At 39.9% G+C, this 27,974-nt stretch overlaps 1 protein-coding gene across 4 annotated transcripts; it reads left to right on the top strand.

Moving 5' to 3' along the window:
- Positions 1-557: 557 nt before the first annotated feature.
- bms1 (BMS1 ribosome biogenesis factor) lies at positions 558-27,974 on the top strand. Of its 4 annotated transcripts, none has more exons than XM_039788963.1 (23): positions 558-568; positions 4,246-4,419; positions 6,177-6,367; positions 6,704-6,783; positions 7,151-7,339; positions 8,179-8,321; positions 10,477-10,598; positions 11,176-11,369; positions 12,006-12,148; positions 13,375-13,967; positions 15,520-15,621; positions 16,568-16,719; positions 16,863-16,944; positions 18,915-18,994; positions 19,434-19,628; positions 20,052-20,240; positions 21,529-21,709; positions 22,919-22,977; positions 23,101-23,223; positions 23,590-23,737; positions 25,453-25,628; positions 27,189-27,350; positions 27,621-27,848. In XM_039788963.1, the coding sequence occupies exons 2-23, from the start codon at positions 4,247-4,249 to the stop codon at positions 27,846-27,848; spliced, it is 3,705 nt and encodes a 1,234-aa protein (XP_039644897.1). In that variant the 5' UTR covers positions 558-568; position 4,246. The 4 variants fall into 4 exon arrangements, with proteins under 4 accessions (XP_039644897.1, XP_039644896.1, XP_039644895.1 ...); XM_039788962.1 differs by lacking the exon at positions 558-568 and adding an exon at positions 2,386-2,510; XM_039788961.1 differs by lacking the exon at positions 558-568 and having other exon boundaries at positions 4,238-4,419; positions 19,437-19,628; positions 27,621-27,974.

Raw genomic sequence — 27,974 nt, 5'->3', positions numbered from 1 at the left:
AATTATTATGGTAAGATTGGAGACAAAGAACATGGATTCAGCCCCCACCCCCCCAGTATTATCTTCACTGGCACTATTGTGGCTATGTCCTTTGTCACATTTGTATTATCACATCTCTATCATGATTTTTTAGTTGCGCTGAAGCCCGTCCATATAGCTGCTCAGGAATGTAATTTGTCTGCTGGCACCGTCAAGTGGTATGAGTGATTTACTGCAGCTCTGGTAACACTGAAAAATGAAGTTCTGTGCTGTTAGTGTGAGAAATAAGTGTTTACTATACTGTTAATTTGAAAGAATTCGGCGCCCGGATAGCTCACCTGGTAGAGCAGGTGCCCATATATAGAGGTCTACTCTTTGACGCAGCAGGCCTGGGTTTGACTCCAACCTGTGGCCTTTTGCTGCATGTCATTCCCCTCTTTCTCTCCCCTTTCATGTCTTCTGCTGTCCTATCAAAAATAAAGGCTGAAAATGTCCCACAAAAAACAATCTTAAAAAAAAGAATTTGGATCCACTGCAGCAAAGTGATGCTTTTTTGCCCAACAAAAGGACACAACAGGTTTATCTTCAGGTATTGTGACTAATAATTAAATTTTTTTTTACCCCCTAAAAATTTAACAGATGTGTGGAGCTAGCTTATGTTTGTACAGGCAGACAAACTGACCCGTAGTTAAACATTATACACAGTGTGTAACGTTAGCTTGCATCCCTGATTTTTAATACAAAGCATATCTCTATCACATTGATAAATGTTGCATTTCCCAAATTTTGCAAATCCATCTTCAAATAAATAGGGTTTCTCCAAACACCTCCATCATTTCAGTGACCTCTCTTCACTGCAGATGACAACCAGATGTGAAAAGTCACAGATTAAACTTTTGAATATGATGTTTGCAGTGTTTTCCCCTAGTCAGGGGTTTAGGGCTTCTCCAATAAAAGAATATGCAATTTCACATCATTTTGGACCACTGTAATGTCATTCCCCTCTTTCTCTCCCCTTTCATGTCTTCAGCTATCCTATCAAAAATAAAGGCTGAAAATGCCCCCAAAAAAACAATCTTAAAAAAAAGAATTTGGATCCACTGCAGCAAAGTGGTGCTTTGTTGCCCAACAAAAGGACACTGAGTTTACTCAGGAGCTCCCATGACTTCATGCTAATTATAACTCTGAGGTTTGGCTCAGAGTGCTGACGGGCTGTCTACTTCCCAGGGACATTACCACTTTACCAGTGCTCAGTATATCAGAAATGAAGCAAGAATTTGAAGGCCGAAGTATAAAGAGGTACTTAAAAGTGAGAGAAACACTGGATTTGTGGTTGTGAAGCTTTGTGGCTTGATATGTTTTACCTTTTGCTCTGACCCACTGTCCCTGTGAAGGCCTGCCAACCAGCTGAGCATTAAACATCAAACATTCACACAAGGTGATTTCACCACAGAATGTCTCAATCTTCCCAATGCCTCTGTGGTTTTCCATTTATTTTCATTTTTCTCGTCTCTTTTTATTTTAGACCTCTTAGAATTCTTCTCTTTTACATTTTCTATTGTTCTTCATATAGCTTCTTTCCTCTCATCGTCTCACCTTTGCTCACATTTTTAAATTTTCTCATCTTTTAGTCTAAGACCAAAGAGAAAATCTATTTTCCTGTTAGTTCTGTTTGGTTTAGAGTTTTTTGTTGTTGTTGTTTTTTTACCAAAGTATCCCAACGTCAGCCATAACAGTTGTATGCAGTGGTGGAAGAAGTACTCAGATCCTCTACTTAAAAATACTCTGTTACAAGTAAAAGTCCTGCATTGACAAGGTTACTTAAAAGTATGTTAGTATCATTAGGAAAATGTACTTAAAGTATTAAAAGTAAAGAAAAATCCTCTCATTTTAAAAACTGGAAACGATCCAAACAGTTCTGTCCATCAACTAAGTGATTAATGGTCTCATCATTTCAGCTGGTGGAAAATCTTAATTTGTAAAATTACTTGTAGCTAGAGTAAGTCAGATGAATGTAGTGGAGTAAAAAGTACAATATTTTTCTCTGAAATGTAGTGGAGTAAAAGTAGAAAGTGGCATGAAAAGAAAAGACTCAAGTAAAGAACAAGTACCTCAACATTTGGACTTAAGTACAGTACTGGAGTAAATGTACTTAGTTACATTCCACCACTGGTTGTATGTTTATTAATATGGCATCGTCTCTTCACTTGCTTTCACTTTCATTCAATAAAAACCATAACATTGCTGCCCTCTGCTGGTCTTCTTGTAAAATAGTTTTCTCTTCCTCAAATGCAAAGGAGACAAATTAACTCTCAAGGCAGCCTGCAGAGGGCGCCATTGCAAAGACTTTGTCTACGCGTGTCCCACCCATGTGTCCCACACTGTGCGGAACCTTATAGGATTTTGTTTCCACTCGTTTTACTCCAAAGTGACTCTTCAGTACACTTCCGGGTCGGAGTTCAAAATACACATGTGAGAACTGAAGAAAATCGACTTCGACTGGAACGAGACTACAACAGGTTTATCTTCAGGTATTGTGACTAATAATTAAAAAATGTTTACCCCCTAAACATTTAACAGATGTGTGGAGCTAGCTTATGTTTGTACAGGCAGACAAACTGACCCGTAGTTAACATTATAAACAGTGTGTAACGTTAGCTTGCATCCCTGATGGGTTTCTCACTCGTCCCGTTCATTTTCTACAGTCTATGGTTGATATACACACTGAAATAAAGACAAACCAATGTGTTCCTACATAAGAACAAGCTAGCTGAACTACATAGTCCTGAAACATGGCGGTTTCATTTTTTTGTTAAGCTTAGTATAGTGAAGAGAGACACAAAACAACTGTTGGTATGTAACTTTAGCCTAGTTGATTTTTTTTATCATAAATGTGGAAGAAGAAGATGAAACTGTCAGAAATGAATTTAAAGCAGCCGCTCAAACCTGAGGTAGTATAATGAGCTTTAATCCTTTTGAGGCGTTAATACAAAGCATATCCCTATCACATTGATAAATGTTGCATTTCCCAAATTTTGCAAATCCATCTTCAAATAAATAGGGTTTCTCCAAACACCTCCATCATTTCAGTGACCTCTCTTCACTGCAGATGACAACCAGATGTGAAAAGTCACAGATTAAAGTTTTGAATATGATGTTTGCAGTGTTTTCCCCTAGTCAGGGATTTAGGGCTTCTCCAAGTTCCAATAAAAGAATATGCAATTTCACATCATTTTGGACCACTGTTATTACCATATCTGTGTCTAAAACATTAGAAAAGCTAGAGAAGATAATACGTAAAAAGCATAAAGACACAACTTGCTGAAGAAGTCCACTGGAGACCACCTACTTTAAAATGGCATTCTTTTTTTATTGGTGCATTTTCTATTATATTCAATGTTCAATAAAATAATGTTACCATGTCACCCACCCTTTGTTCATAGGTGAACTACTGCTCTCTGTTCATGTCTCTACAGCAGAGATCTTCAACAGGGCATCTGGGACCCCTAGCTGGTGGGGGAGATTCCAAATTATTGTTATTTTTTTTGGGAAGTTTTTAAAAAAGATTAAATGTCTTAACATGAGTCCAACATACAGTGCTTAGCATAAGTGAATACACCCATGCTAAAGTTGACTAAAAAGAGGAATAAAAAATCATCTTTTGGAAATTGATCTTAATGCCTTAATTAAAAAAATTAGGGAAAATCCAACCTTTAAGGACACCAATTTTCTTTGTGAATGAATAATGTATCGTAAATAAATAAATGTTCTTCCTTAAAATACAGGGAGGGCATAAGTATAGACACCCCTATGTTAAATTCCCATAGAGGCAGGCAGATATTTATTTTTAAATAAACATCTGGCCAGTTATTTCATGGATCCAGGATACTATGCATCCTGATGAAGTTCCCTTGGCCTTTGGAATTACAATAGCCCCCACACATCATCACATACCCTTCACCATACCTACAGATTGGCATGGGGTACTTTCCTTTTTGTCAAAGTTTAGTCAGGATAACAAATGCTATAATATTGAATAAAACACCCAACATGTAATGGAAGTAATCATTAATTTTACCTGCGAAGAATGTTGCATTGCTATTTTTTGTGCCATTTGGTTGAAAGAAACCCATTTTTCTGATATAAAAACCTTTTGACAACCCAAAGGTTAAGGGGTCCTTGGCTTAAAAAATGTTGAAGACCCCTGCTCTACAGAATACAAATGAAGATAAACTTAAATGAAATTGTTTTTGCTTTAATGGACAGGATGGACGGGAAAGTTAAGGAACAGAAGCGGCATCAGCAGAAGCACAGCGGACCCAAGGCAGAGAGGAAGAAGCTCAAGAAGCAGGAAGGCTCCACAGAAGAGGATGGACGGAAACGCAATCCCAAGGCCTTCTCGGTTCAGTCAGCTGTACGCATGGCCAAGACTTTCCACAGGTCAGTCAGCTGCACTGCTACACCTCTGTCAGACAGATGGAGTCTTTAATCCCCTGTAGCATCCGAGATGTAATGTCAATCCTATAGTCCTCTATGCTCACTTCCAATAAGGGACACTGATTTGACAGTATTCCATTAATTAATTAATCTTTTGATTTTGATCGCAATTTTAATTTTTGGCTCCTGACCATCACATAAACAATGTAATCGAGAGAAAAAAATATTTTGCACATTACGTTTTGCGAGTAAACTCTTATTTTGTCTTGTGTTCTGAAAAAAAAGTTCCAACGGGAAAAGTACTATGGGAAATTTCACAGTTCAAGGTGTTTTCACTTATTTAACAAAGTTTTTAATAAATGCAACATCTTTTCAGAAGTCATTAAGTAATCGTGTTAAATAATCGTGATTTCAATATTGACCAAAGTAATTGTGATTATGATTGCTTTCTTCCATAATCAATCAGCCCTATAGCCTGGTTGACACCAGACCCACTCTCAGTTGTAACTGAGAGTGGGTCTGGGCAAGTTTCATTCACAGCCCATTTCCAAAGGGGCGTCACCAACGGACGCCGCTCAAATGCCTCTGGGCGCAATTGGTTAGTCCTTCAACCAATCAGACCAACGATCCGGGTAACGTAGCAGCAACAGCGGCATCAACGGGTTGCTGCGCTTCGGTTCGGTGACCGTCATGTTGAATGTAAACAAAAAGCTGCTCGCCGTCACTGCGCTATCGTCATCATGTAAAGCCCGCCTCAACGGTTGTCAATGGTGTAAAGCCCGCCTCAATGGTTGTTATTGGTGTAAAGCCCACCTCAATGGTTGTGATTGGTGTAAAGCCCACCTCAATGGTTGTGATTGGTGTAAAGCCCACCTCAATGGTTGTGATTGGTGCCTTGATTTGGAAAAATTGGAAATGGGCTTGAATGGGCTTTTGGCCAGACCGACTTGCAGAGCAAATTTGCCGGGAGTTCGTCAGGGTTTTTCCAGGCTATCAGCCCTACCTTTTTTATTTTACAATATTTTTATAAATTTTTAATTCCCAAACCACAACATTTCTCTCTCAACCTCTGCCGTACTACAACAATCAAAAAACGAAAAGCACATCATATGACAGTATCACAGTAGCAGCCCCCCTATGTCTTCTTATTTTACTTCTTTTACAAACACATTTTCTCATACACTCCCAATTGTCCTCTCAGTATATATGTCAGTCTCTCCATGGACAAACATTGCGCCATATTAGGGCTGGGCGATATGGAGAAAATCAAATATCAAGATATTTTTGACCAAATACCTCGATATCGATACCACAACGATATTGTAGTTGTGACTATTGGTGTTTTTAACAAAATATCTTCACACTTTGATTTTAGATAAATAATCATCAGTAATGTGGATATAATGTGTAAGTGGGGGAAAAGGCAAATATAGAACAGTTACAACAGTCTGGTAAGTTCAGAAAAGTACATCACTTTACTGTAATGCAGCCTTTAAAACCAGGAAAAGACAACACTTATGTCATATTACGATATTACGTTATCCAAAATCTAACACGACATCTAGTCTCATATCACCATATCTATATAATATCGATAGATTGCCCAGCTCTACGCCATATTCTTGACCCAAGCACCAGTTGTAGGTGCCTCTGAGAGCTGTAGTCCTTTTTGCCTGTAGTATACCAAAATCAATACATTTACAATATATTTTTGGGGTTTCAGATTCAGAGCAACCCTATCTTTGTGTATATTCTTTTAGGTCCCAGGACATAAAGACAAAAAAACATCACATCCCCCATGTGGACCGGACTCCCCTGGAACCCCCTCCAATTGTGATTGTAGTAGTCGGGCCCCCCAAGGTGGGAAAAAGCACCCTGATCCGCTGCCTGATCAAAAACTTCACCCGCCAGAAGCTCGGGGACATATGTGGACCTGTAACCATCGTCTCTGGTAAGTTTGGCCACTGATTTCTTCTGAAGTACACAGGTTAGATATGGGCCACTTCCACCAAGCTCCGCTGTTAAGATATTTTAGTACAAAGTGTCCCCTATAGAGGTTTTACAGCTTCATAGATTTCACAGTTTTCCACAGAAAAACATTGACATTCTTTGAATAAAATGGCATTTGTGTTCATTAGCTTTAAATTCATGAATTCAGAAGCGACATGTTTTTTATTTATTACTTGGCCTGATGTTTTATGGCCACCTGTGCTCCATGAGACATTAAACTGTTTTTCATAATTTTTCTGTGTCTGGTAAGTGACTTCTTTTTGTATACTTCCTGTAGGAAAGAAGCGTCGCCTCACTTTCATGGAGTGTAACAATGACATTAATACAATGATCGACCTCGCAAAAGTAGCGGACCTGGTGAGTTTTTCAATTTACATTAAAATATTACATTTAATAAATGTATGAAACAGTTGATATCAATGAGATGCGACGCAGTCTTACATAATTAAACATATTTCACAATTTGTGTACTTGTGATTTAGTCATCTGTACAACTTTTCTTTTTTAGTATTCAAAGCTCCTTTTTCTTTTTAAACCAGAAGACTTGTTAACAGTAAATGTAAAAGAATGACTGAAAAGTCACTTAGTTGAAAGACTAATGTACCAGCGTGGCACGTTGTTATAAATTAACTTAATAGCTTGATTTGAATAGACTCTAGAGGGCTGAATGAAGTATTAGTAACCAAATTAAGTTGAATTAAAAGCATCGTTTTTTTCCTTCCAGGTTTTGATGCTGATTGATGCCAGCTTTGGCTTTGAGATGGAGACATTTGAGTTCCTCAACATCTGTCAGGTGCACGGCTTCCCTCGCATCATGGGTGTGCTGACTCACCTGGATTCATTCAAGAACAACAAGACCCTTAGGAAGACCAAGAAAAACCTCAAACACCGCTTCTGGACCGAGGTCTATCAGGTAAACTCCACGTCATCATCCCATCTTGACCGCTGAGCACTTCCCCTTTGCTCTGTACAGAATCGTGTACATTGAAACCCTAGCTGGTTTGTACTGTGACAGTATGACGTGTGCGATTTAAAGTGCCCATATTATGGGATTTGGGGTGTTCTTTTGTGTCTCTGGTGCTTCCACACACATACAAACTTTGAAATAAATCCATCCATGCTGTTCTGAGTGAGATACGGTTTCTGAATGTGTCCTGCCTTCAGTCTCCTGGTGAGCTGTTCAAAATCGGCTCGGACTGTGACGTCACAGTCCGAAATGAGCTGGCTAACCACAACCGTTAGCTCGTTAGCATGCTAACCGTTAGCATTAGCATGCTAACGCTAATGCTAACGCTAGCATGCTACGTCGTTCTCAATAGCAAAGCACTGCTACAACACACACAAGTTCACCATAATCTACAAAAGAACTACTTACATGTGCGCCCTCATTTAGAAGTCTCCCAGCTAATCCTGCCTTGTAACTGACTGAAGTTGGAGAAACAGGCTTTCTTTTACTGTCTCTAGAGTTAGCTAGCTGACATGATCTACATCTGAGCTACTGAGCATGTGCGAGTGCAATCAAAGATAGTACAGAAGAAGAAGAAGAAAAGAGGTCTCACTCTGTAGCTAAAACAGAAACCAGGTGAAAAGAGGATCTACAGCAGTGAGAGAGAGCTGTGCAGTACAACAATATGGTGTTTTTTGAAAATTAAACCATGTAAACCTATTCTGGTACAACCTTAAAATACAGTTATGAACCTGAAAATGAGCATAATATGGGCGCTTTAAAGATGTTGTGTTTGAACCCGCCAGGGGGCCAAGCTGTTCTATCTGTCGGGTATGGTGTACGGTGAATATCAGATTCAAGAAGTGAAGAACCTCGGCCGCTTCATCTCAGTCATGAAGTTCCGTCCTCTGGTGTGGCAGACCTCCCACCCTTATGTGCTGGTTGACCGGTGAGTGAAGCCGACGGCACACTGCTGACTCACATCATCCAAATGATCCTCTACAGTAGGCATGGGCCGGTACAGGATTCTTTCATTTTATTTATTGTTTTTATTAAGTTTTGCCATAGGTGTTATACAAATAATTACAAAAACCCACAAACCTTACATAACCCAAATGAGTGTAAGAGACATGTAACCATAGATATAGAACAATAGATATGACATGACGTCATAACTAATGGCATAACTGTCGGCCACATTCTATATCTATGCATGTAACATACCGTATGCAAAGACTATTTGACATACACAAACAGAGCTTGTGAACAAAAAAAAACATAAAACGTATATAAAGACCGTATGTGACTAAACGCTACAGGGGACAGTTTACAATGGGGGTGGGGGAGGTGCGTGTGTGAGCATGAATAGGCACGTCTGTGTGTGTAAGCATGCGTATGATGAGTGTTTTTGTGATTATAGTATGAAAAGCTTTGAGTATGTTGGATTAGGTATAATATTATTTTTACAGTATGATAAAATTGCAATATTGAAGTTACAGCTTTAGAATGTATTATTTTGAAATGTTGGGGTAAAAAAAAACATCTACTTTTTTCCCCACATTGAACACACTGCACACAGGCAGGGCAATGGATTTCTAAAGTGCACTTTCTGTCCTTGAAGGCTCAAAAAAACAGTATGACGGAAAATGTTCAAACCGGTAACCGGCCCGTGCCTACTCTACAGTAGTTTGCCCCATTTGTTTGCAGCCGATTTACAGTATTTGCTCTGTGAACAGTAGATGGGATGATTTTTATTTAACCACTTATTTGTACAGGTAATCTCATTGAGACAAGGGGTTTGGGACAATACACAACATCAGTTACAGACAGACAAACAGATTACAATAGTATACACAATATTTACTATATAGTACAATATTTAAAAGTGCCAAGTAGACTTAAAACACTTAAAGTGATGGTTCGGAGTAATTTCACCCTAGGGTCCTTTGCACCATGACCTCGAGCCAAACACCCCCCCAGAAGCTTTTTTCACCTGGGTCTAACATTGGGAGAGTTAGCTAGAGTAGCGTTATCAGCTGAATAGCTTAGTGCAGGGGCTAATGGACCCACGTTTGTATCTTGTAAGTTACCCCACTAATAATGCCCGAAATGATACCAAACGTCTACAAGTAGTACAAATAGGTTATGCACTCATAAAACGATGGATTGGAAAGTTTGTAAGTACACCAGAAGTTTATGAACACTTGCCTGCTCTCTTCAGCTCTCTGTTGCTGCTGATGCTACCTGCAGTTAGACAGTGCTTAGGGCCGTCTACAAATTACTACACCGAAAAGAGATACAACAAAAATATTTATTAATTCAATGATTAAACAAGGTAATGTCTCCAAACTTACCTCAATTATTACTTGTCTCCTGCTAGTTATACTACAGCACTTACTTAAAAAAAAAAAGTTAAATTAATAAATATTTTTGTTGCATCTCTTTTCGGTGTTGTAATTTGTAGATGTCCCTAAGCACTCGTCTTACAGCAGCAACAACAACAGCCAGCAGGCAAGTGTTATTTACATAAACTTCTGGTGTACTTACAAACTTTCCAATCCATCGTTTTATGAGTGCATAACCTATTTGTACTACTTGTAGACGTTTGGTATCATTTCGGGCATTATTAGTGGGGTAACTTACAAGATACAAACGTAGTCCGATAGCCCCTGCGCTTAAGCTATTCAGCTGATAACGCTACTCTAGCTAACTCTCCCAATGTTAGACCCAGGTGAAAAAAGCTTCTGGGGGGGTGTTTGGCTCGAGGTCATGGTGCAAAGGACCCTAGGGTGAAATTATTCCGCACCATTACTTTAAGTAATTAAAATAAGAACAAGATTTCAAAGATAGTTTTTTTTTTTTTCTCCTTAAAATGAGTTTGAAATCCCCTAGTGGCGGTGATGATGTCAAGATGTAAAGTGAAAGAGAACAGTGATCCACTAACTCCCCATGTAGTTGCCGCATGTTTGTTTTTTTAACATATCATTTTCACATTTTTGTCTGTACTAAGCCACGATTTGAGCAGTTCATGTACAGCTTTCATGCTTTTACTTTGTACTCACGCAATCGTTGTTTTCTCAATTCTTCTTTCTGCATTCAAACAGCATGGAGGACTTAACTGACCCGGAGCGAGTGAGGACAGACCCCAAGTGTGACCGGACAGTGTCACTCTACGGCTACCTGCGAGGGACACATTTGAAAAACAAAGGCCAGGTCCATATCCCAGGTACATTAGCATACTGCTATTACCTACAGAGACCTTTTGTACTGCGTGTCATGCTGTCTAAAGCAGAATTGCTCCCAAATAGCACTAAAGAAATTGCCCTGGAAACGGTAAAAATAACATATTGTGTGCGGTTGTTCCGATACCAGTATCGAAAATCCCTTAGATACTGCCTTACATTTTGGTATCAGCGAGTAGGCCAGTCTATGCACCGATCTGATACCATGTAATGTAGCCCGACATTTCTTTTTTTTACTTTAAAGTAGTTGATTTATGTTATTTTTCTTTTATGACTAACTGTCAAACAAGATAATAAAAGAAAATTGTATGGCATTCATTCTCTGTATGTATTTGTTCATGTTTTACAAAGGGTTATTCTGAGCCAGCTCATACATCAATGATAGCAATCATATCCCATTCATACAGGGATAGTCGGATACAGCTGTTGAAAAATATATAATTATGGTATCGCACTGGTATCCCATCGGTACTGGGTATCGGCCAATATGCAAGTTTAAGTATCGGAATCTGTATCGGAAAGGAAAAAATAGTATTGAAACATCTCTATTGGTCTGTGCAGGTGTGGGAGACTTTCAGGTGTCGGACGTGAACTTCCTGCCAGACCCGTGCGCCCTGCCAGAGGCTCAGAAGAAGCGAGCGCTGAATGAGAAGGAACGTCTGCTCTATGCACCCATGGCTGGCGTCGGGGGGGTCGTGTACGACAAAGATGCGGTGTATATTGACCTTCCTGCCAGCCACGTCAATCAGCAGCAGGTGTGTGTGCTTGGCATGGGACTGTGTGTTCTGCATCGGAATGATCAGAGTTTTTAAAAGCACTTCTGACAGCCTTTCGGGTTGGCTTCAAATTTGAGCATTTAAAACATGCAGTATATATAAAATATATACTTTTTTTTTTTTTAATCGTCCTCGCAATATCAACTAGTGCATTACACACATCGCAGAAGGCTGCAACATATCGCAAACGACATTCAGAGATTTTTTGTGTTAGTTGAAAGAAAATATCAGCAGAAAACTGCACTTTAAAATGTAACTCATTACATTGTCATTCTTAATTTAAGTGGTGCCCTTTATATTCAGTACAATGTTAAATTTGTTCAATAGAAGAATGTTGGAATTGCTTTCCTTTTATTTGTTTTTAAATTCAACAAGCAGTTTGTTGTATTTTAGAAGAATACGGGAAGTCAAGTCAACTTTATTGTCAGTTCTGCAATATGTGCCCGACATACAGAGCAATTGAAAATAATTTTCTCTCCGTCCCATTGTGCATTGAGTACAATTCTGTTTATTTATCGCATTAATATCGTTATCACGATATTCAACAACGTTATTGCACATTTTCCTCGTATCGGGCTGCCCTATTTACAAGTGTATTGTATTTCCCCGGTACAGGAAGAGGTGCGGCCCACCACAGAGCTGGTCCAGTCTCTCATTGACACGCATGCCACCCTGGATGCCAAGATGGCTGCTAGTAAGGTGTCTCTGTTCAGCGGTTCGGCCACCCTGGATTCCACAGATGTCGGCGAGCCGAGCGGGTGAGACGCCTCACGCATTTTTAACCCTAACCCTTTTTTTTTTTTTTTTAGATCATTTTTTTGGCATTTTAGGCCTTTTATTTGTATAGGACAGCTGAAGACATGAAAGGGAAGAGAGAGAGGGATGCAAAGGGCTGCAGGTCAGAGTCGAACCTGCGGCCGCTGCGTCGAGGAATAAACCTCTATATATGGGCGCCCTCTTCTCTCTTCACTTCTATCTGACAGATGTCAGGGACGTTGGAGACATAAAATATGCTCACTGCATATCGTAAGGAATAGACATTAGAGCCTCATCGACACGTGGCTGATATTACAGGGTTTTTTTCTGCATAGAGGAATTTTTGGCGGCCCCCAAAGAGGTTTTAGCCACCTCCAAGGGAAATCACCAGCACCAAAATGAGAGAAGAGAATAAAAATAGCAATTAAAATCCTCCAGCTGTGTTTAAGAGCAATTTACCAAACAATGTTGAACAAGCAGAACATAAACTTGAATATGAGACCTAATCTCAGTTTTATCGTCCAGCTGTACCGGACTCTGTTTTTATTTAAATATGATTCTTATTTTTCTTAACCAGTGTTGTTAATTGGGGTTTTATTTACTCAAGCATAATATACATTTTTTATTTATCAAATTGTCAGAAACAACCGTAAAATGCATAGATTTCTGTCAAATAAGGTAATGCAGACTATTACTCATTTACTGTACGCGGACCGATCATGCTTACTGCCCTGCGTTAATGTTTGACACATTCATCAATATGTCATTGCAAGACTTTTAAAACTCTCAATTATCGCAAATGAACCCTCAAAATCCACTATTGATTCAGTATTCCAACTTTCATTCCATTATGAGACAATGTAAGTTAAAAAAAAGTCTTGGATTCCAAAAGTTAATTGTGGATTCAGCTGGTAGAAACTATTAAATTGTTCAATTATTGTCCCTATCGAAAGAAGCTATTGGCCATACTCTCCTGTCAAAGTATATACACAACCACAGTTAGCAGGAAAAAACGATTGAAGATGATTACGATTTTGTCAATTTGTCAATGTTCACATTCAGATGTGATTTGTTGGAACACACCATTGGCAAAAGAATAGTACAAAACATCTGGAATGTTCTGCTACTGCACTCAATTCATGTTGAGTACATAATGTAATAAGTATGTTGATTTTGACAGAAAATATAAACTTTTAGTGTTTTGTGTGTGTGTGTGTGTGTGTGTTAGGGAGGAGGGTCCTCGGGAAGAGTGTGTCTGGGACCCCAACACCCAGAGGAAGAGGAGGAAGGTGGTCTTCACTGAGAAAGAGGAGGGGGATGTCAGCGGCTCCAGTGATGATGATGATGATGATGATGATGATGATGATGATGGCGACGTTGACAGTGAAGACTGTGACCAGGAGGAGCAGGAAGAGGAAGAGGACGAAGAAGACGAGAATAACCTGTCCACATTTCTCAAAGACGCAAGAGCCGAATCTGACGAGACAGAAAAGACTGTAACAGCCGCTCCGCCAGCGAAGAAGCAGAAAGTAGAGGAGGGGAAGAAAAGGAGGGAAGAGAGCGCCGAGGTGCCGGCGTTTGCTGACAGTGAAGACGATTTGGAGATGAGCGAGGAGGAGAGTGAAGAAGCGGGGGAGAACATGAGAGCAGGAGACTCTGGACACTGTTCTGAAGAGGATGAGGAAGAGATTGATGATGAAGAGGAGGAAGATGATAAAGAAGAGTCTGAAGATGAATCGATGGAGGAGGATGATGCAGCTGGCGCTACAATGAAGAAACAAACAGCGAGTGAGAGTGAGGAGGAGGAGGAAGAGGAGCAGGGTAAATACTGTTTTTAGTTTTATTTACTTTCATTTTAGTGTTAGTTTTTAGAAGAAACAACTCGCACATCCAAAAATTCTTGTGTGCAGGTGCGTTGGAAGATAACATCAACTTGGAAACAAAGACCAACTCCTGCACTCTGCTCTTGCTAAAGCGTCACCTTTTTATGTACAAAAAAACTTTTCGGTTCCTCCGGACCTTCATCAAGAGTCAAGATCCGGAGTGAGGGATGTGTTCCTTTGTTTCCAAGTGTTAGTTTTTACAAAAGGTTGCGCTAGACCTACTCTTTCTCTTCTGATACTGGTTCAGATACCTAAAACCAGGTTATAAGGCATACCGATCCAATACCAGTGATCACTTTAAGGACTTCTCGCCCATGTTTGTTTAAATTAAGTTTATGGAGAACTATTTATTTTTTATTATTTTTGGGGCTTTTTGGCCATTATTCGATAGAATCACTGAAGACGGGAAAATGTGTAGAGAGACCTGCAGCAAAGAGCCGCGGGTCAGACTCGAACCCGGTTCCCTGCGGTAAAGGCTGAGCTTCAGTATATGGGGTGCACGCTCAAACAGGTGAGCTACCGGGGCGCCCCTATGGAGCACTACTTGGCAAACTACATCTGCTGGAAGAACAGCTCCAGGACAGCTAATGTTTCTTATGGGGATAATGTTTATTCAGTTCAGCTCTATTGTTCAGCTCTCTTTTTTTTTTTTTTTACACCGTTATCAGGGCTGAATCATTTGGAGAGAAAAAATCTAATTGCGATTTTTCTGCCAGATATTGAGATTCGATTTGCGATTTGTTATTTTTTTTTGTTTAGCTAAAGTTCTAATATTCACTGTGTAACAGATAAAACATGTCATGGAGCATTATAACATGAGACACCATCATAAACTGCTCTATATTCTTATGCAGGGATGAGAACATAGATATGAATTGCCAGCAGTAAGTGTTTTTCTTTTAATAAGCATGGCACATTGAACAGTCAAACACAGAACATGTATCACAAAAGCTTATAATAAAAAACAATTCCAATAAAAAAAATATCTATACTTTCCTGTAAACTGACAGTTCTGATAGGCCTCAGTTCAATAGCAGTATCTACATATTGCACCTTCTATGATAATGTTAACTGAAGTAGTCAACTATTATTAGTAACTATTCAACTAAATATTGCACAGTCGATTAATCGCGCACTTTGCAATCAGCTACTCGCATTCTTTCAAATTTTGATTTTGACTTGAAAACGATTCATCACTAACTGTTACTGTAATTTCTTGGTGTACTTCAGCGTGTGTAGCTGTACAGAAACGGTTTATTTCGCTCCACGTGTCAGCTCAGACAATACAGAAAGCATGTCGGAGTTCTTTCACGATTCCTGTATAGTCGTGGGACAAGGAATGTAAAGCCTTCAGTCGAGTCCAAAGGTAGCTGAACATGTGTTTTGATGTCAGGGGAAACGTTGCCGATGATACTGAAGTAGCATCTTGAGGTTCAGTTGTTGTTCTCATCATTATGCGCTTGAGTTCATTCTCCTGTTTCCGTCCACAGGGGGTCTGAGATGGAAGGAGGGTCTGCAACAGAAAGCATCAGAAGCATTTCTACGGCAACAAAAAGCTGCCCCCAATCTGAGAAAACTGGTATATGGTTCAGGTAACCCAAGGCTCTCGTTGCATGTCCACATGAATTTCTATTTCTATTGAATTCTGTGTTTTTAAGATTATGCCATTATATCTGTTATAAGTTGCTATCTTCTATCAGCCTGGACAGTTTCTCGTCCTAGCTCTTATTAATATTGGCATATACTGTATGTCAGCAGATAAGATATATACTTAGGTCATTTAGAAACAGTAACATAATTTAACCACAGAGAGCACAGACAGGTTTATTTTTACACTGTAAAATGCCCAGATCACTTCATATCTTGGTATCATACATTTCTACACAGTATACCTAAGTGATCACTATGTTCCAAATAATTTATATTCTTCCACAACGTAGGTATTTACACAGCATCTGTTTGTTGCTAGTATTGCTAGCCGTCTCTTGCTGTCTGTCATTCGTGACCAACACAAGCAAACACCTACAATACAAATTACACATTTTGGTAGTTGGTAAATAATGTCTGAAGTGCTGTAAATATATTTCTAAACCACAGGGTAATATACATATACGGTGCTGCTCATGAGTTTAGGAACCCATGCTAAAGTTGACTAAAAAGAGAAATAAAAAAATCATCTTTTGGAACTTAATGCCTTAATTAAAAAAATTAGGAAAAATCCAAACTTTTAAGGACACCAATTTTCTTTGTGAATGAATAATGTATCGTAAATAAATAAATGTTCTTCCTTAAAATATAGAGTTTATTTTTAAAGGCCAGTTATTTAATGGATCCAGGATACTATGCATCCTGATTAAGTTCCCTTGGCCTTTGGAATAAAATGGCCCCCCATCATCACATACCCTTCACCATACCTACAGATTGGCAGGTTTTTATTTCAGTTTTAGTCAACTTTAGCATGGGTTCCTAAACTCATGAGCCGCATTGATTTTCAGTGTCTCTAGAACATGTCATAATTATCATATTTTTTGTGTTTAGTTGTGGAGGCAGATGATTCTGACGATGAGGAGCAGGAGCTGGGGGGGCTGTTTCGAGTCAGCCGCCCTCAGAACAGCAAAAAGTCCCAAGCAAATGGCGTCGACAGCTCCCGTTTCGACCCCGACACCTCCCACAACTGGGACTTGGAGGAGGTACAGTGGTTGCTACACCGGTGTTACTGGGACAGTTAAGAGTATTGAGTTCTTAATGTGCTGTTGATATGAAAACAAATACAAAAAGATGTCGAAATGAAAACCTAAGTACTTAAAGTTGCCATGTTTTTTTTTTCTTCCAGATGCTTAACTCCATCAGGGACTGCTTTGTTACAGGGAAGTGGGAGGAGGACCAAGATGCTGCCACACTGCTGAAAGAGGATGGTAAGAAAGGAAAAGAGAACCAATCCATTCCACTAAACACACAGATCTAAAATTTTGGACTTATGGTTAAATAAAATTATAAACCCTTATAATTGAAATAGTGTGGAACCCTCAGTACCAGACATGTGTGAGAGGGCTACTTGACAGGGTTAAGCAATTTGGATTTAGACCTTCAATTAAGAAAGATACCAGTATAACAGAGTCCTTTGATGTGGGACCAAGCCAGTGTGATAGCATAAAAGACTCTAACATGCAGCAGGGCTCTCAAGTGTCACGCATTGAGCATGACAGTCACTCATTTCGGTCTTTTGTCACGCACTCCCGCCACACATTGTATTTCTCACGCGTAAAAATTATTTATAATAAATTGAATATGCCGCAGCGCCCAAAATTTCTCTGGCTGCGCCGCTCTCACTATGGAACCGGAAGGAATCAAGCGCGTCTGGCCGTTTTACAGTTGTGTGGAGGCTCCACGTAGAGCTCTTGCAGTAGTCTACAAAAAACAACCTTGTCCCACATGTCCATTCTTTTGACGAGTAGGGAGTGAGACTGTGTTGACATAAGTGGCCTGATGTTTATGCTTGTGCGCTGGTGTGTGCGTCCGAGCCACATGTGTGTGTGGGGAGTGTGTGGTAGAGGGAGAAGTGAGAGAGTGGCGCGATTATCTTTGGAGTAAGTACCGACTCTAGAGTCCTAGCGAGAGAAACAAAGTGTCTCCCCTGTTCTTTCTGACCACGGCGGGAAATCTGTAGCAGGACAAGTTAACCCTCTCCTTGATTTCATGTTGTTTATGGAGAAATAGAACCAGGAAACGAGTCAGGGGAAATGCAACGCTACCAAGCCCATAGACCGTGACCAAGCCACGGTAGCTTACATTTTTAATGTCTAAGTCGAGCCTGCCACTTATCAGCCAAACAAAAAAAAGAAAGGGGCTACACAATAGCCAATCAGAAAATAGCACTATTTTATCTGGGTAAGATTTAATGCAGCAACCAATGAAAAAAGCAAAGCATACAGACACTTCCCTAAACATTCGCTCATTCAGAGACCAGAGACCCAAACGGGGCTCTGTGTCTGTCAGGAGGTGAGATCTAACCGTATCAGCAGAGCAATCACGTAATGCACAGCAGACTATGGTGCAGGTAGATTATTTTCTGAAATATATTGACTATTATAACTTTATTTTTCTCAAAGTATCACGACTCCTCCAAAACTCAGATAAAAGAGATATTTTGAATGTGCACAAAGTTTTGAACATGAGCAGAAATCTTGCTCTAACAAATCATATTACAGTCCAGGGGTTTATTAATTCATTAAAATGAATTAATGTATCATTGACGTGAATAATTGTCATATGCACATTTAAGGAGGTTACTTCCTCAACAAAAGATGCAAAAGGAAAGAGTAAATGATGCTAGGCTACATGTGTGCTGACTCAGATATAATTAGAAAAGTCGACCTACAGGAGAATAAATAGATGAAAGCAATACAAAATGCCTGAGCCTAACTGCCATATATTCCATTATGTTTTTATATTTGGATTTTAATCTATGTTTACCTTTACATAAAGATTTCCAGCATAAATTGATTCAGAAAAAGGTATAAATAGGTGCATACAAATTCACCAGAATGCAGGAAATGAAGAGTTTAATGCTCAAAATCTTCTGGGGGAGGACCCCCAGACCCCCCCGTTATCATAAGTAACCATGCAGAAATTGAATAAATACTTTGTATTTGGTTGAACTGTCAGTGCCATGTGTCAAATCTTTTCTTGTGTAAATCTGAGCAATTATTAATAATAACAACAAAAACACTAATAATAATAATATTAATGAAACACCGCTATTCCTGCGACTTGTCCAACCCACCACCAATCTATGATCTTTTTTTTGGGGGGGGGGGTGTCACTCTTGCCTGTCTTCAAAACTTGAGAGCCCTGATGCAGTCTGTTGTTGTTTTGCTGTGTCTAGAGGAGCTGTATGGTGACTTTGAGGATTTGGAAACAGGAAAAGTCCACAAGGGCCAAACTGGGGAGCAGGATCAGGCGGAGGTACGTCTTATTTATGTGGAATAGTTAAAAATCAAGACACTTTTCCACTGACTGACTGATCATTGAAACATAATGCAATATTCCTATGTGGTTATGATATAGTTTGTGTATTAAAACACAGCATCCACTCCATTGCTGATATCCAGTGTTCCAGTGGTCATGTAAAATGACATCTCTCCCACTTCATATTAATCATGGCACAAAACTCCTCTCTGTCATTTCAAGAAATTAATTTTAACCTAATTTTGTTTGTATGTATTAACTGGACCAAGTTCTGGGTGCGTGGCTATAGTGAACTTTCTACTAATGTGTATCTATAAAAAGTTTTTCAGTACTGCCATACTACTGCAAGACAAAAATTTACAGTAACAAAGTATTTGTACTTACATTACAACACTGCTCAGTTCGATGATGTTTTGTCTTGTACACCTGTCACCAGCAGAATAGTGAGAACGATGAAGATGATGCCGATGATAATGAAGAAAGTCTGGTGAAGGTGGATGATGACGAGGTCCAGAAGAAAAAGCGTCTGGAGAAGAAACAACGGCTGAAGGAGCGGTTCAATGCAGAGTACGACGATGAAGACGCCACTTACTTTGACGACCTGAAGGAGGAGATGCAGAAGCAGGCTGAGGTACCTGATTGGGCCTTCTGCAGAGTCTCTGTTCTGTAATACACAGCAGCTGCTGGAATTCATTCATTTGATAAAGATTCAGTATACATTTTAGAACCGGCGTTCTCAAACAGATCACTCAAAGGTCCGAAATGATTGGCAATAACAAAATAACATTATTCAACTCACTTTTAACTTTTAAGCAACATACATTCAAGTTGAGTTCTCTGTTTTCCTGCTCAAATTTTAGACCTATTTTGGTACTGGTATTTTGTAGGCTACTATTTTTTATTTTTGTACTCTGTTCGGATTTACTTGCAGTTTGGTCCGCATGCAGACCTTGGTCCGGAGTTTGAGAAGATTTAGAAGGATCTATGTTACATTGATTAGATTTGTATGTTCCCGGCTTATTTATGAGAGTGTTTTCCTGCGTTCTGTCCTCAGCTGAACAGGGCAGAGTTTGCGGATGTGGACGATGAGACCAGAGTGCAGTACGAAGGCTTCCGACCAGGAATGTACGTGAGATTGGAAATCTCCTCTCTGCCCTGCGAGTTTGTCACCAACTTTGATCCCCATTATCCCATCATCCTTGGAGGTCTGGGCTCCAGTGAGGGCAACGTAGGATACCTGCAGGTATGTTTTGTTTGCGTATGACTAGTATTACCTGTGGGTGTCCTGTGGGGTTGCTGATCATTTACATCTTGTCTAGGCTTTTTTTCATAACTAAGCTATTGGGAAGGATTTAAGTGAACTCTGGTATGTTTGCTCATCAAACTGTACAGAGATGCCAGGAAGGAAGAAGGTTGAATTACATATATAGATGATTGTATTTTGGATATTAATCCTGTTTATGAAATTGTTCATTTCACAAGTAAAGTAGAAGAGATACTGGTTTATATGATTATATATGCAAGGGGCTGTAGTTTCTTGTGCTGTGGCAAATGCGCAATGAAATGATCACATGGAAACGGGGTGCGATTGGGGGCGAATTGATTATCATACATACATACATACATGTCACTTTTTATTGAGCATCTATCAGAAATGTTTATCACAGGTGTTACTGGGATTTAAACTCAGGAGAAGCACAACTCAGTTCACATACATGAAGAAGATTTGGGAGATTTTGATGACTTCCACAGAAGCATTTAATAAAGATTCAATCACGGAGATAGTTAAGCAGGCAGTACAGTTTAACCTGATGTGCCGTCCCAGCTCTCTGAAGTTCCTGGTCCAGGCGTTACGTTTAGCTGACCCTTTAAAGTAAACAAAGGTATTGCAGGCACCTAAACAGATGTTAAAGCCTAGTTTTTCTCTCTCTCTCTCTCTCTCTCTCTCTCTCTCTCTCTCTCTCTCTCTCTCTCTCTCTCTCTCTCTCTCTCTCTCTCTCTCTCTCTCTCTCTCTCTCTCGTATGCTAAAGTGTGGCAGGCCCATCGACCTCCAAAAGGCCTCACCTGACCTGTGACCTATGAATGACCTGATGTTGTCTATGCTTTACCTTTGTTTCATCATACCACAACATGGTGTTTCTGGAAAATTCCACCACAAGGATGCAAATAGAACTAGTTACCTTGACCAGTGGTTCCTAGCCTTTTTCTTTTTTGGGATGTACCCTTACATCCTTATCAGATGAGCGCAAGTGCCCCATCATTGACACCATGCAAATGTGTTCATTTCAAATTATTAGTAAATAGTGGATGTTAAGTAACCCTAACCCTATAATTTTTTCTTTTCATACAGTTCATATAATAGCCCTAATTTTCCTCCTAGATGTTCTTGCTTACATTTTAAAAATGTGTGTGTGTGTGTGTGTGTGTGTGTGTGTGTGTGTGTGTGTGTGTGTGTGTGTGTGTGTGTGTGTGTGTGTGTGTGTGTGTGTGTGTGTGTGTGTGTGTGTGTGTGTGTGTGTGTGTGTGTCAGATGCGACTGAAGAAACACCGCTGGTATCACCGCATCCTAAAGACACGTGACCCCCTCATCTTGTCGTTAGGCTGGAGGCGCTTCCAGACCATCCCCCTCTACCATATTGAGGATCACAATGGACGCCACCGTCTGCTCAAATACACGCCGCAGCACATGCACTGTGGAGCTTCCATCTGGGGTAAGGCCCAGTTAAAGCACACTACACTGTTGCTGTCCATTTCTTGTCATGGACCATAACTAGATTTTGTGTTATATATATATATACTAGGGCGGCAAAAGCCAATGTGTGCTTCTTTTACGGATATATATTTAACAATATCTTTTGCATTGCTAATCCAAACAATGTCAAACTTGGCACTGCACTTACTCGTGCCCGTTACAAGACACCTGTCAAGGTTGAAATCCATCGGGCTAACGGTTCGAGAGATATGCGCATAACATACAGACAGACATTCCTGCAATTTATAGATAGATAGATAGATAGATAGATATGTGCTTGTGATATATGTGCTTTAGACAAACATGCTATTAATGCCTGAAAACTCCTCCGCAGCGCTGTTGAGGAAGGTCTGTCAAAGTGAGACTAGTAACACACTGACAGTCCTGCATTGAAATGTTTACTTAAAGTAAAGAGTCAAAGAGAGGCATTATCTGCACAATGTAATAACATTTACTTTCACGTCTGTTCAGGGGGGAGCTTTCAACTCAACATAATGCATCTAATGCATCATATTTTTATTGGGATATTATGTAAATAAATTCTGAATTTGCAATGTGACCGTTAACATTTCTCATGAGTCATCAGGTAAATGTAGTAGTACAGTGTTTTCCTCTGAAGTAGAAGTACACAGTATGTCAGTAGTATACAGTCGAGTTACTGTGGGGGCCTTCTGTAGCAGCAGTACAGGAGGCCAAGCAATCAGCCTGTTCCAAACCGGCACCTTCTGAACAGGCACTGCACTACATACACAAATACTGAGCTGTGAAAAGATAATATTGGCTGATATTTCGGCCATGCTGATACATTGATATCAGTCTGGCTCTAATGAGTTACATGCACTATAATAATGACACAACAATATGGTAGTATTTCTCGAATTTGACTGCCGTAATGCCTAATTCGACTAAGGGCACAATCATGTAACATAATCGTGTACATTTAGCCAATGTTATAGGCGTTCATGAACTAAATGATCGAGACAAAGGGTCAAATTGTCTGTGATTAATTAGCATTGGCACTGTAAAGTCAGTAGATGTAATTTCTCCCTCCTATAATGAGACTTTTATTCCTCAACTGTTATAATAATTGTTTGGCAGTCATGTCTAATAATGATCAGCTCTTTCTGATAATGACTACTCTTCTCTCTCCCCCTTTGTCTCACTGAAGGTCCTGTCACGCCACAGGGCACCGGCTTCCTGGCTGTGCAGTCAGTAGCAGGAACTAAAGTAAGTCCGTTATTCACTCTAACAGCAGTGTAGATGAGAGTGAACAGCTGTTTCAGATGAATAACGTGCCAGTAAAAGTGAGAACATTGCCCACTTGCCCAAATTCCTGTTTTCTTTCTGCAGGCTAATTTCCGTATTGCAGCCACAGGAGTCATCCTGGACCTGGATAAGTCTGTGACTATAGTGAAGAAGCTCAAACTCATCGGCTACCCCTACAAGATCTTTAAGAACACCTCCTTCATTAAGGTAGGGAAACGTGTATTTACTTTTATCTATATCTCATTTAAGGTCCATGGTGAATCTACAGCTTTCAGCTTTTAAGAAAAAACATATAAAAACGGGTAAAAATTACATGTGATAGGAAAAAAATACACATATATAATTTGCTTAAACATCCATTAAAGACCGACATGTCACAATAAAACATATATTTGATAAATAAAACACATATGCAAACTCTGGCCTGAACTAAAAAATGCAAACATATTTGTGTGTAGTTGTGGTGGGACATAATTGGATGCTAGTGCTTGTTTCTCCATTGAAAAGGCCAGACAGTGTGAGGAAGCACTGATTTGGAGTGTTCTGATTTCAATTCTCCGTCTGTGTTCACAGGGCATGTTCAACACGGTGCTGGAGGTTGCTAAATTTGAAGGGGCGTCTGTACGAACAGTATCAGGGGTCAGAGGTCAGATCAAGAAGGCGCTGTCTACACCGCCAGGCGCTTACAGAGCCACGTTTGAAGACCGTCTGCTTATGAGTGGTGAGTGTCTGCTTTACTCATCATCTTCACCATAATTGCCGTTATTCCATAGTCCTAATGTACCAACACATTAGACCAGGGGGGGGTCACACTCAACTTCACTTAGGGCCAGACTGGAAAATGAGAATTGCATCAAGGGCCAGACATGTAGAGTTTATTGACATGCTTTTATTTAATATTTTGACTGTATTATTGCATGTCTCATCGAGCTTTCGCACTTACAGTTTGGGCCTCATAAAGCCCCCAAAAAGTTGGCGAAAAAGTTCCTTAGCCTTCATAGGATAAAGCCACAAAACGGTAAAAAAAATGCCCAAAAAAGGTTTTAAAAATGCAGGGAAAAGTGACAAAATAGTCTAAAAAGGCGCCAAAAACATTAGAAAGGTGTCAAAAACGTAAAAACAACAACGTCAAAAAAAACATAAATGCACCAAAAACTTTGAACAAAGTGAAAAGAAATTCTGAAAAAGCAATTAAAACTAGGTGGGCCAAAATGTATTGTGAACCTAAATTCATATGTGGGCTCGATCAAAATCTGCAAGGTGGGCGGCTTTGGTCCGTGGGCCTTGAGTTTGACACGTGCATTAGACAAATATATAATAGATAACTGATTTTTAATGAATGTGCACAGAATAACTTTAGGAAACTGCAACAGAGGATGTTCTTTCTTAGAAAGCTGAATCAATTTAGAATAGACGGTCACATTCTTCAAATGTTTTCTAAATCTGTTCTGCATAATGTTCTCTCCTTTGGCTTTACCTGCGCTTTTGGAAATATGCGTGTTCAGTGTATGATCAAGACAGCCAGCAGGATCATTGGGGTTGACCAGGTGTCTGCAGCTCAGCTGTACAATGAGCTTATTCTAAAAAAAGACCGGTGAGATCCTCAATGGTCCTGCTCATCCTCTCCATCAGAAATTCACAAACAGTAGGAGGTCAGATGATAGATTTCAGAAGCCAGAAAAAACAATGCGGCAACGCAAATCCTTTGTGGCTACTACAGCAATTAGACTGTAGGGGTGTGAATCTTTACTGGTCTCACGATTCAATTACCATTATCCTGCCAACGATTGGATATCACAATGCTTCACAACGCGTCACCTCCTCAATATCATTATATATTCTTACACATGGTTTTCATCAACAAATTCAAGCATATATATATATATATATATATATATATATATATATATGAACTGCCCTTTTTATTGTATCTGCTCTTAAAGAAAGACACTTCCTGAATGTAGCGGAGTCTGAACACAGCAGATAACAGACACAAAAAAAGCAGCAAGCGGAAAATCAACAAGTAACATCAGTAGGCAATAATTGATTATGGTCTGTAACTGCATCGCTTATGCAATGATTAATTTCAACGCCCGTATTAGACTGCACAATGAAAAACTAAAACCGTCTTTGGTATTTTAACTGCATCATTGCACAAGTATGCAACTTTCTGGCACTTTCTTTTTTCACTTCCACGAATATTGCAATTTTTCAGGTCATTGCTTGTCAGAACTTCCTACTGTCATATGTACAGTACGTGTTTTATAGTGTATTGTCCGTACGGACCATATTTTGAAGTGTCGTGACGGGTGAGACCACATGAATTTCCACTAGCGGGATACAAAAGTTTATTTTGACTTTTTACAATGATATAGTGCTTCTGAAGGACTCCTCTGTAGTTGTGTCTTCATGTTGATGTGTTTTGTTGTTGTGCAGACGTGGTGTTCCTGCGCTCCTGGTATCCCGTGTCTGTCCCTCAGCTGTACAACCCCGTCACCTCTCTGCTGCTGCCTGCCGGTCAGAAGGACAGCTGGGCGGGCATGAGGACCCTGGGGCAGCTCAAACATGACCTGGGCATCCGCAACAAACCTAACACGGACTCTCTGTATAAGGTAAAGTAGACACCTGATCTGATGAAAGAATTGACTAAGAGCAGTGTATTGCCCTAAGTGATGCAGCCCCTTTCAAAGGGTCCTACCAACTATAGCTCTGATAGGAAGGAATTAGTAGTAATTAATAGGAAGAATTTAATAAGATATTTCTGTGAATTGAATTTAGTCTTTAAAATGGATGGAATGTTTGGATCTGTTTTCATATAGAAAAAATAATCAGCAGCACTCTTCAGTCAGGAGGTCAGTGATGAAAAAATTAACTTAAAGGGACAGTTCACCCTAAAATTAAAAATACATATGTGCTATGTATTAAAATCTAGATTGTTTTGGTGTGTGTTACCCAGTGTTGGAGATGTCGGCCTTCTCTCCACGATTATAGAACTAGATGGCACTCTGCATGTGGTGATTAAAGTGCCAAAGAATTACATTTGAGAAACTCAACAGCAGTATCTCTCGCTCATTCTTCGAATGAGCACACATTCAATCATACAAATGTTTTAAACAACCTTGAATCTCAGTTTTGACATAAAAATAACTGCTTCAAAAGCCCTTGTAGCCTGCTATACAACTAACATTACCTACTTTATGACAATAATCTTTCAGTACTTAGTACATAGCCCAACAAAAACACATTGTTAAACATAAATTAAATGTGAAAGACATTGCAAAAGCAGTAAACTATTAATATATTGTCCTTCGAGTGTAACAAATAAAAATCTCTGTCAATCCACTGTGCCGTGACTGTACCGACACATTGTAATACTCCCACACGGCCGACATTTTATTACTGTAAACCAACCATACATGCGCACGGCACGCGTTTACCCCTCACGTCATTCCAGCGTCCTGTGAGGTCATCCTTCTCTGAATCAGCAGCTGCACTAGTTGGAGTCCTCCCGCAAAATGATGCTGCAGGGAAGTCGAGAGCGCAGAGGTGGAAGTACCAGAAATACTGACCCATCACAGTACACTTGACTTTTTCGGGAGTGGGGCTAGCGTTTTAGACAGCGGATGAATACAGGTTTATTCAGACAGACCGTATGATATAACAACATCATCTTCGATTGTTTTTGAAGGAGACCTTTTTTTCTTTTTTCTTTTTTTTTTTTTTTACAAATTTTGGAATTGAGATCAGTTGTCACTGATACAATGAGCCCTTCACATGAGAGATAAACAGTGCACTTGCAATATCCAAAGCGCACCTGTGTTTTAATACATGAAAGACACAGCAGGGCCTCCACTCCTTCGTCTGCATGTAAACATGTTCTAGAAGAAACCCAAAATTGTATGAAAAATAAAAGTATGAACTTGAAAATGAGCATTATATGGGACCTTTTAATAATAAATAACCATTAGTTTCAGCCCTAAAATAGATTCCATTGTGTATTTATGTCTATCAGTAGGTATGTGTATCAGCATTAGTATTGAGTGTTAGCGAGCTTGACAGCAAAACTGCTTACTGAGTTGTCATGCAGTTAAAGTATCTGTAAACCTGTCCTTAACATAACAGTAATCCTAAATCCGGACTTGATCAAGCATATCCATCCCTTTCCCTTCCAGCCGGTGGTCCGAGCTCCGAGGCACTTCAACCGCCTCCACATCCCCAAGGAGCTCCAGAAGGCCCTGCCCTTCAAGAGCAAACCCAAACAGCAGCAACCCAAAGGAAAGACGCCCCGAGATCTCCAGAGGCCCAGTGTGATCAGAGAGCCTCATGAGAAGAAGGTGAGGAAACCGGACTTTAAAGTCTCAGTGCAGCGGCTCCATCCATAGTTAGGAGTGAGCATTTATGACCTCAGTCAAAGCACTGATTTATACCGATCTGACAACATAAACAGTATTGTGTGTACAGATCTTACCATTCAAATATCGTAACTGATAGAAATAATGGTCAAAACTGTGCAAATAAGTTGTGTACAGCGTGACCCGGACTACATCTTGTAGTATAACATGGCTTTATCTCTAAGCAATTGTTTTGTTGTCCTGTTCCTTAAGGTGGCGGCCCTGCTCCTTGCTCTGAGCACAGTCCACAACCACAAGAGGAAGAAAGCCCACACAGCGCAGCACGCTAAACACAAGGAGTTCCTGCAGCAGAAGGAGAAACAGGAGGAGGCCAAGCTGAAGAGACAGAAGGAGGCACGTAAAAAACTGTACCGCATCCAGGGCCAGGTGGACCAGAAGAAGAGCAGGTCCAGTCTGAAGGGGGCGCCCCAGGACGACTAACTCACTGAATCTGGACTCAGAATCATTTTTATTGTATTTTTCTAGATGTATTGATATTAAACATGAGTTGTAAAGGAAAGTGATCTGTCTTTTGAAACTTGTTTTAATTAAATGTGTGTCTGTGTG

The sequence above is a fragment of the Perca fluviatilis genome, chromosome 21, assembly GCF_010015445.1.
Source record: "Perca fluviatilis chromosome 21, GENO_Pfluv_1.0, whole genome shotgun sequence".
Lineage (NCBI taxonomy): Eukaryota > Metazoa > Chordata > Actinopteri > Perciformes > Percidae > Perca > Perca fluviatilis.
Note: the sequence above shows the minus strand (reverse complement) of the source record. Positions and strands in the feature narration are given on the sequence as shown.

Bases quoted from the DNA above. Each gene is read 5' to 3' on its own strand.
- bms1 (XM_039788960.1), top strand. From the start codon at position 4,238: ATGGACAGGATGGACGGGAAAGTTAAGGAACAGAAGCGGCATCAGCAG. The intron at 10,599-11,175 runs GTACATTAGCAT...TGGTCTGTGCAG, and splicing joins AGGCCAGGTCCATATCCCAG to GTGTGGGAGACTTTCAGGTG. The intron at 16,720-16,862 runs GTACAGTGGTTG...TTTTTCTTCCAG, and splicing joins ACAACTGGGACTTGGAGGAG to ATGCTTAACTCCATCAGGGA.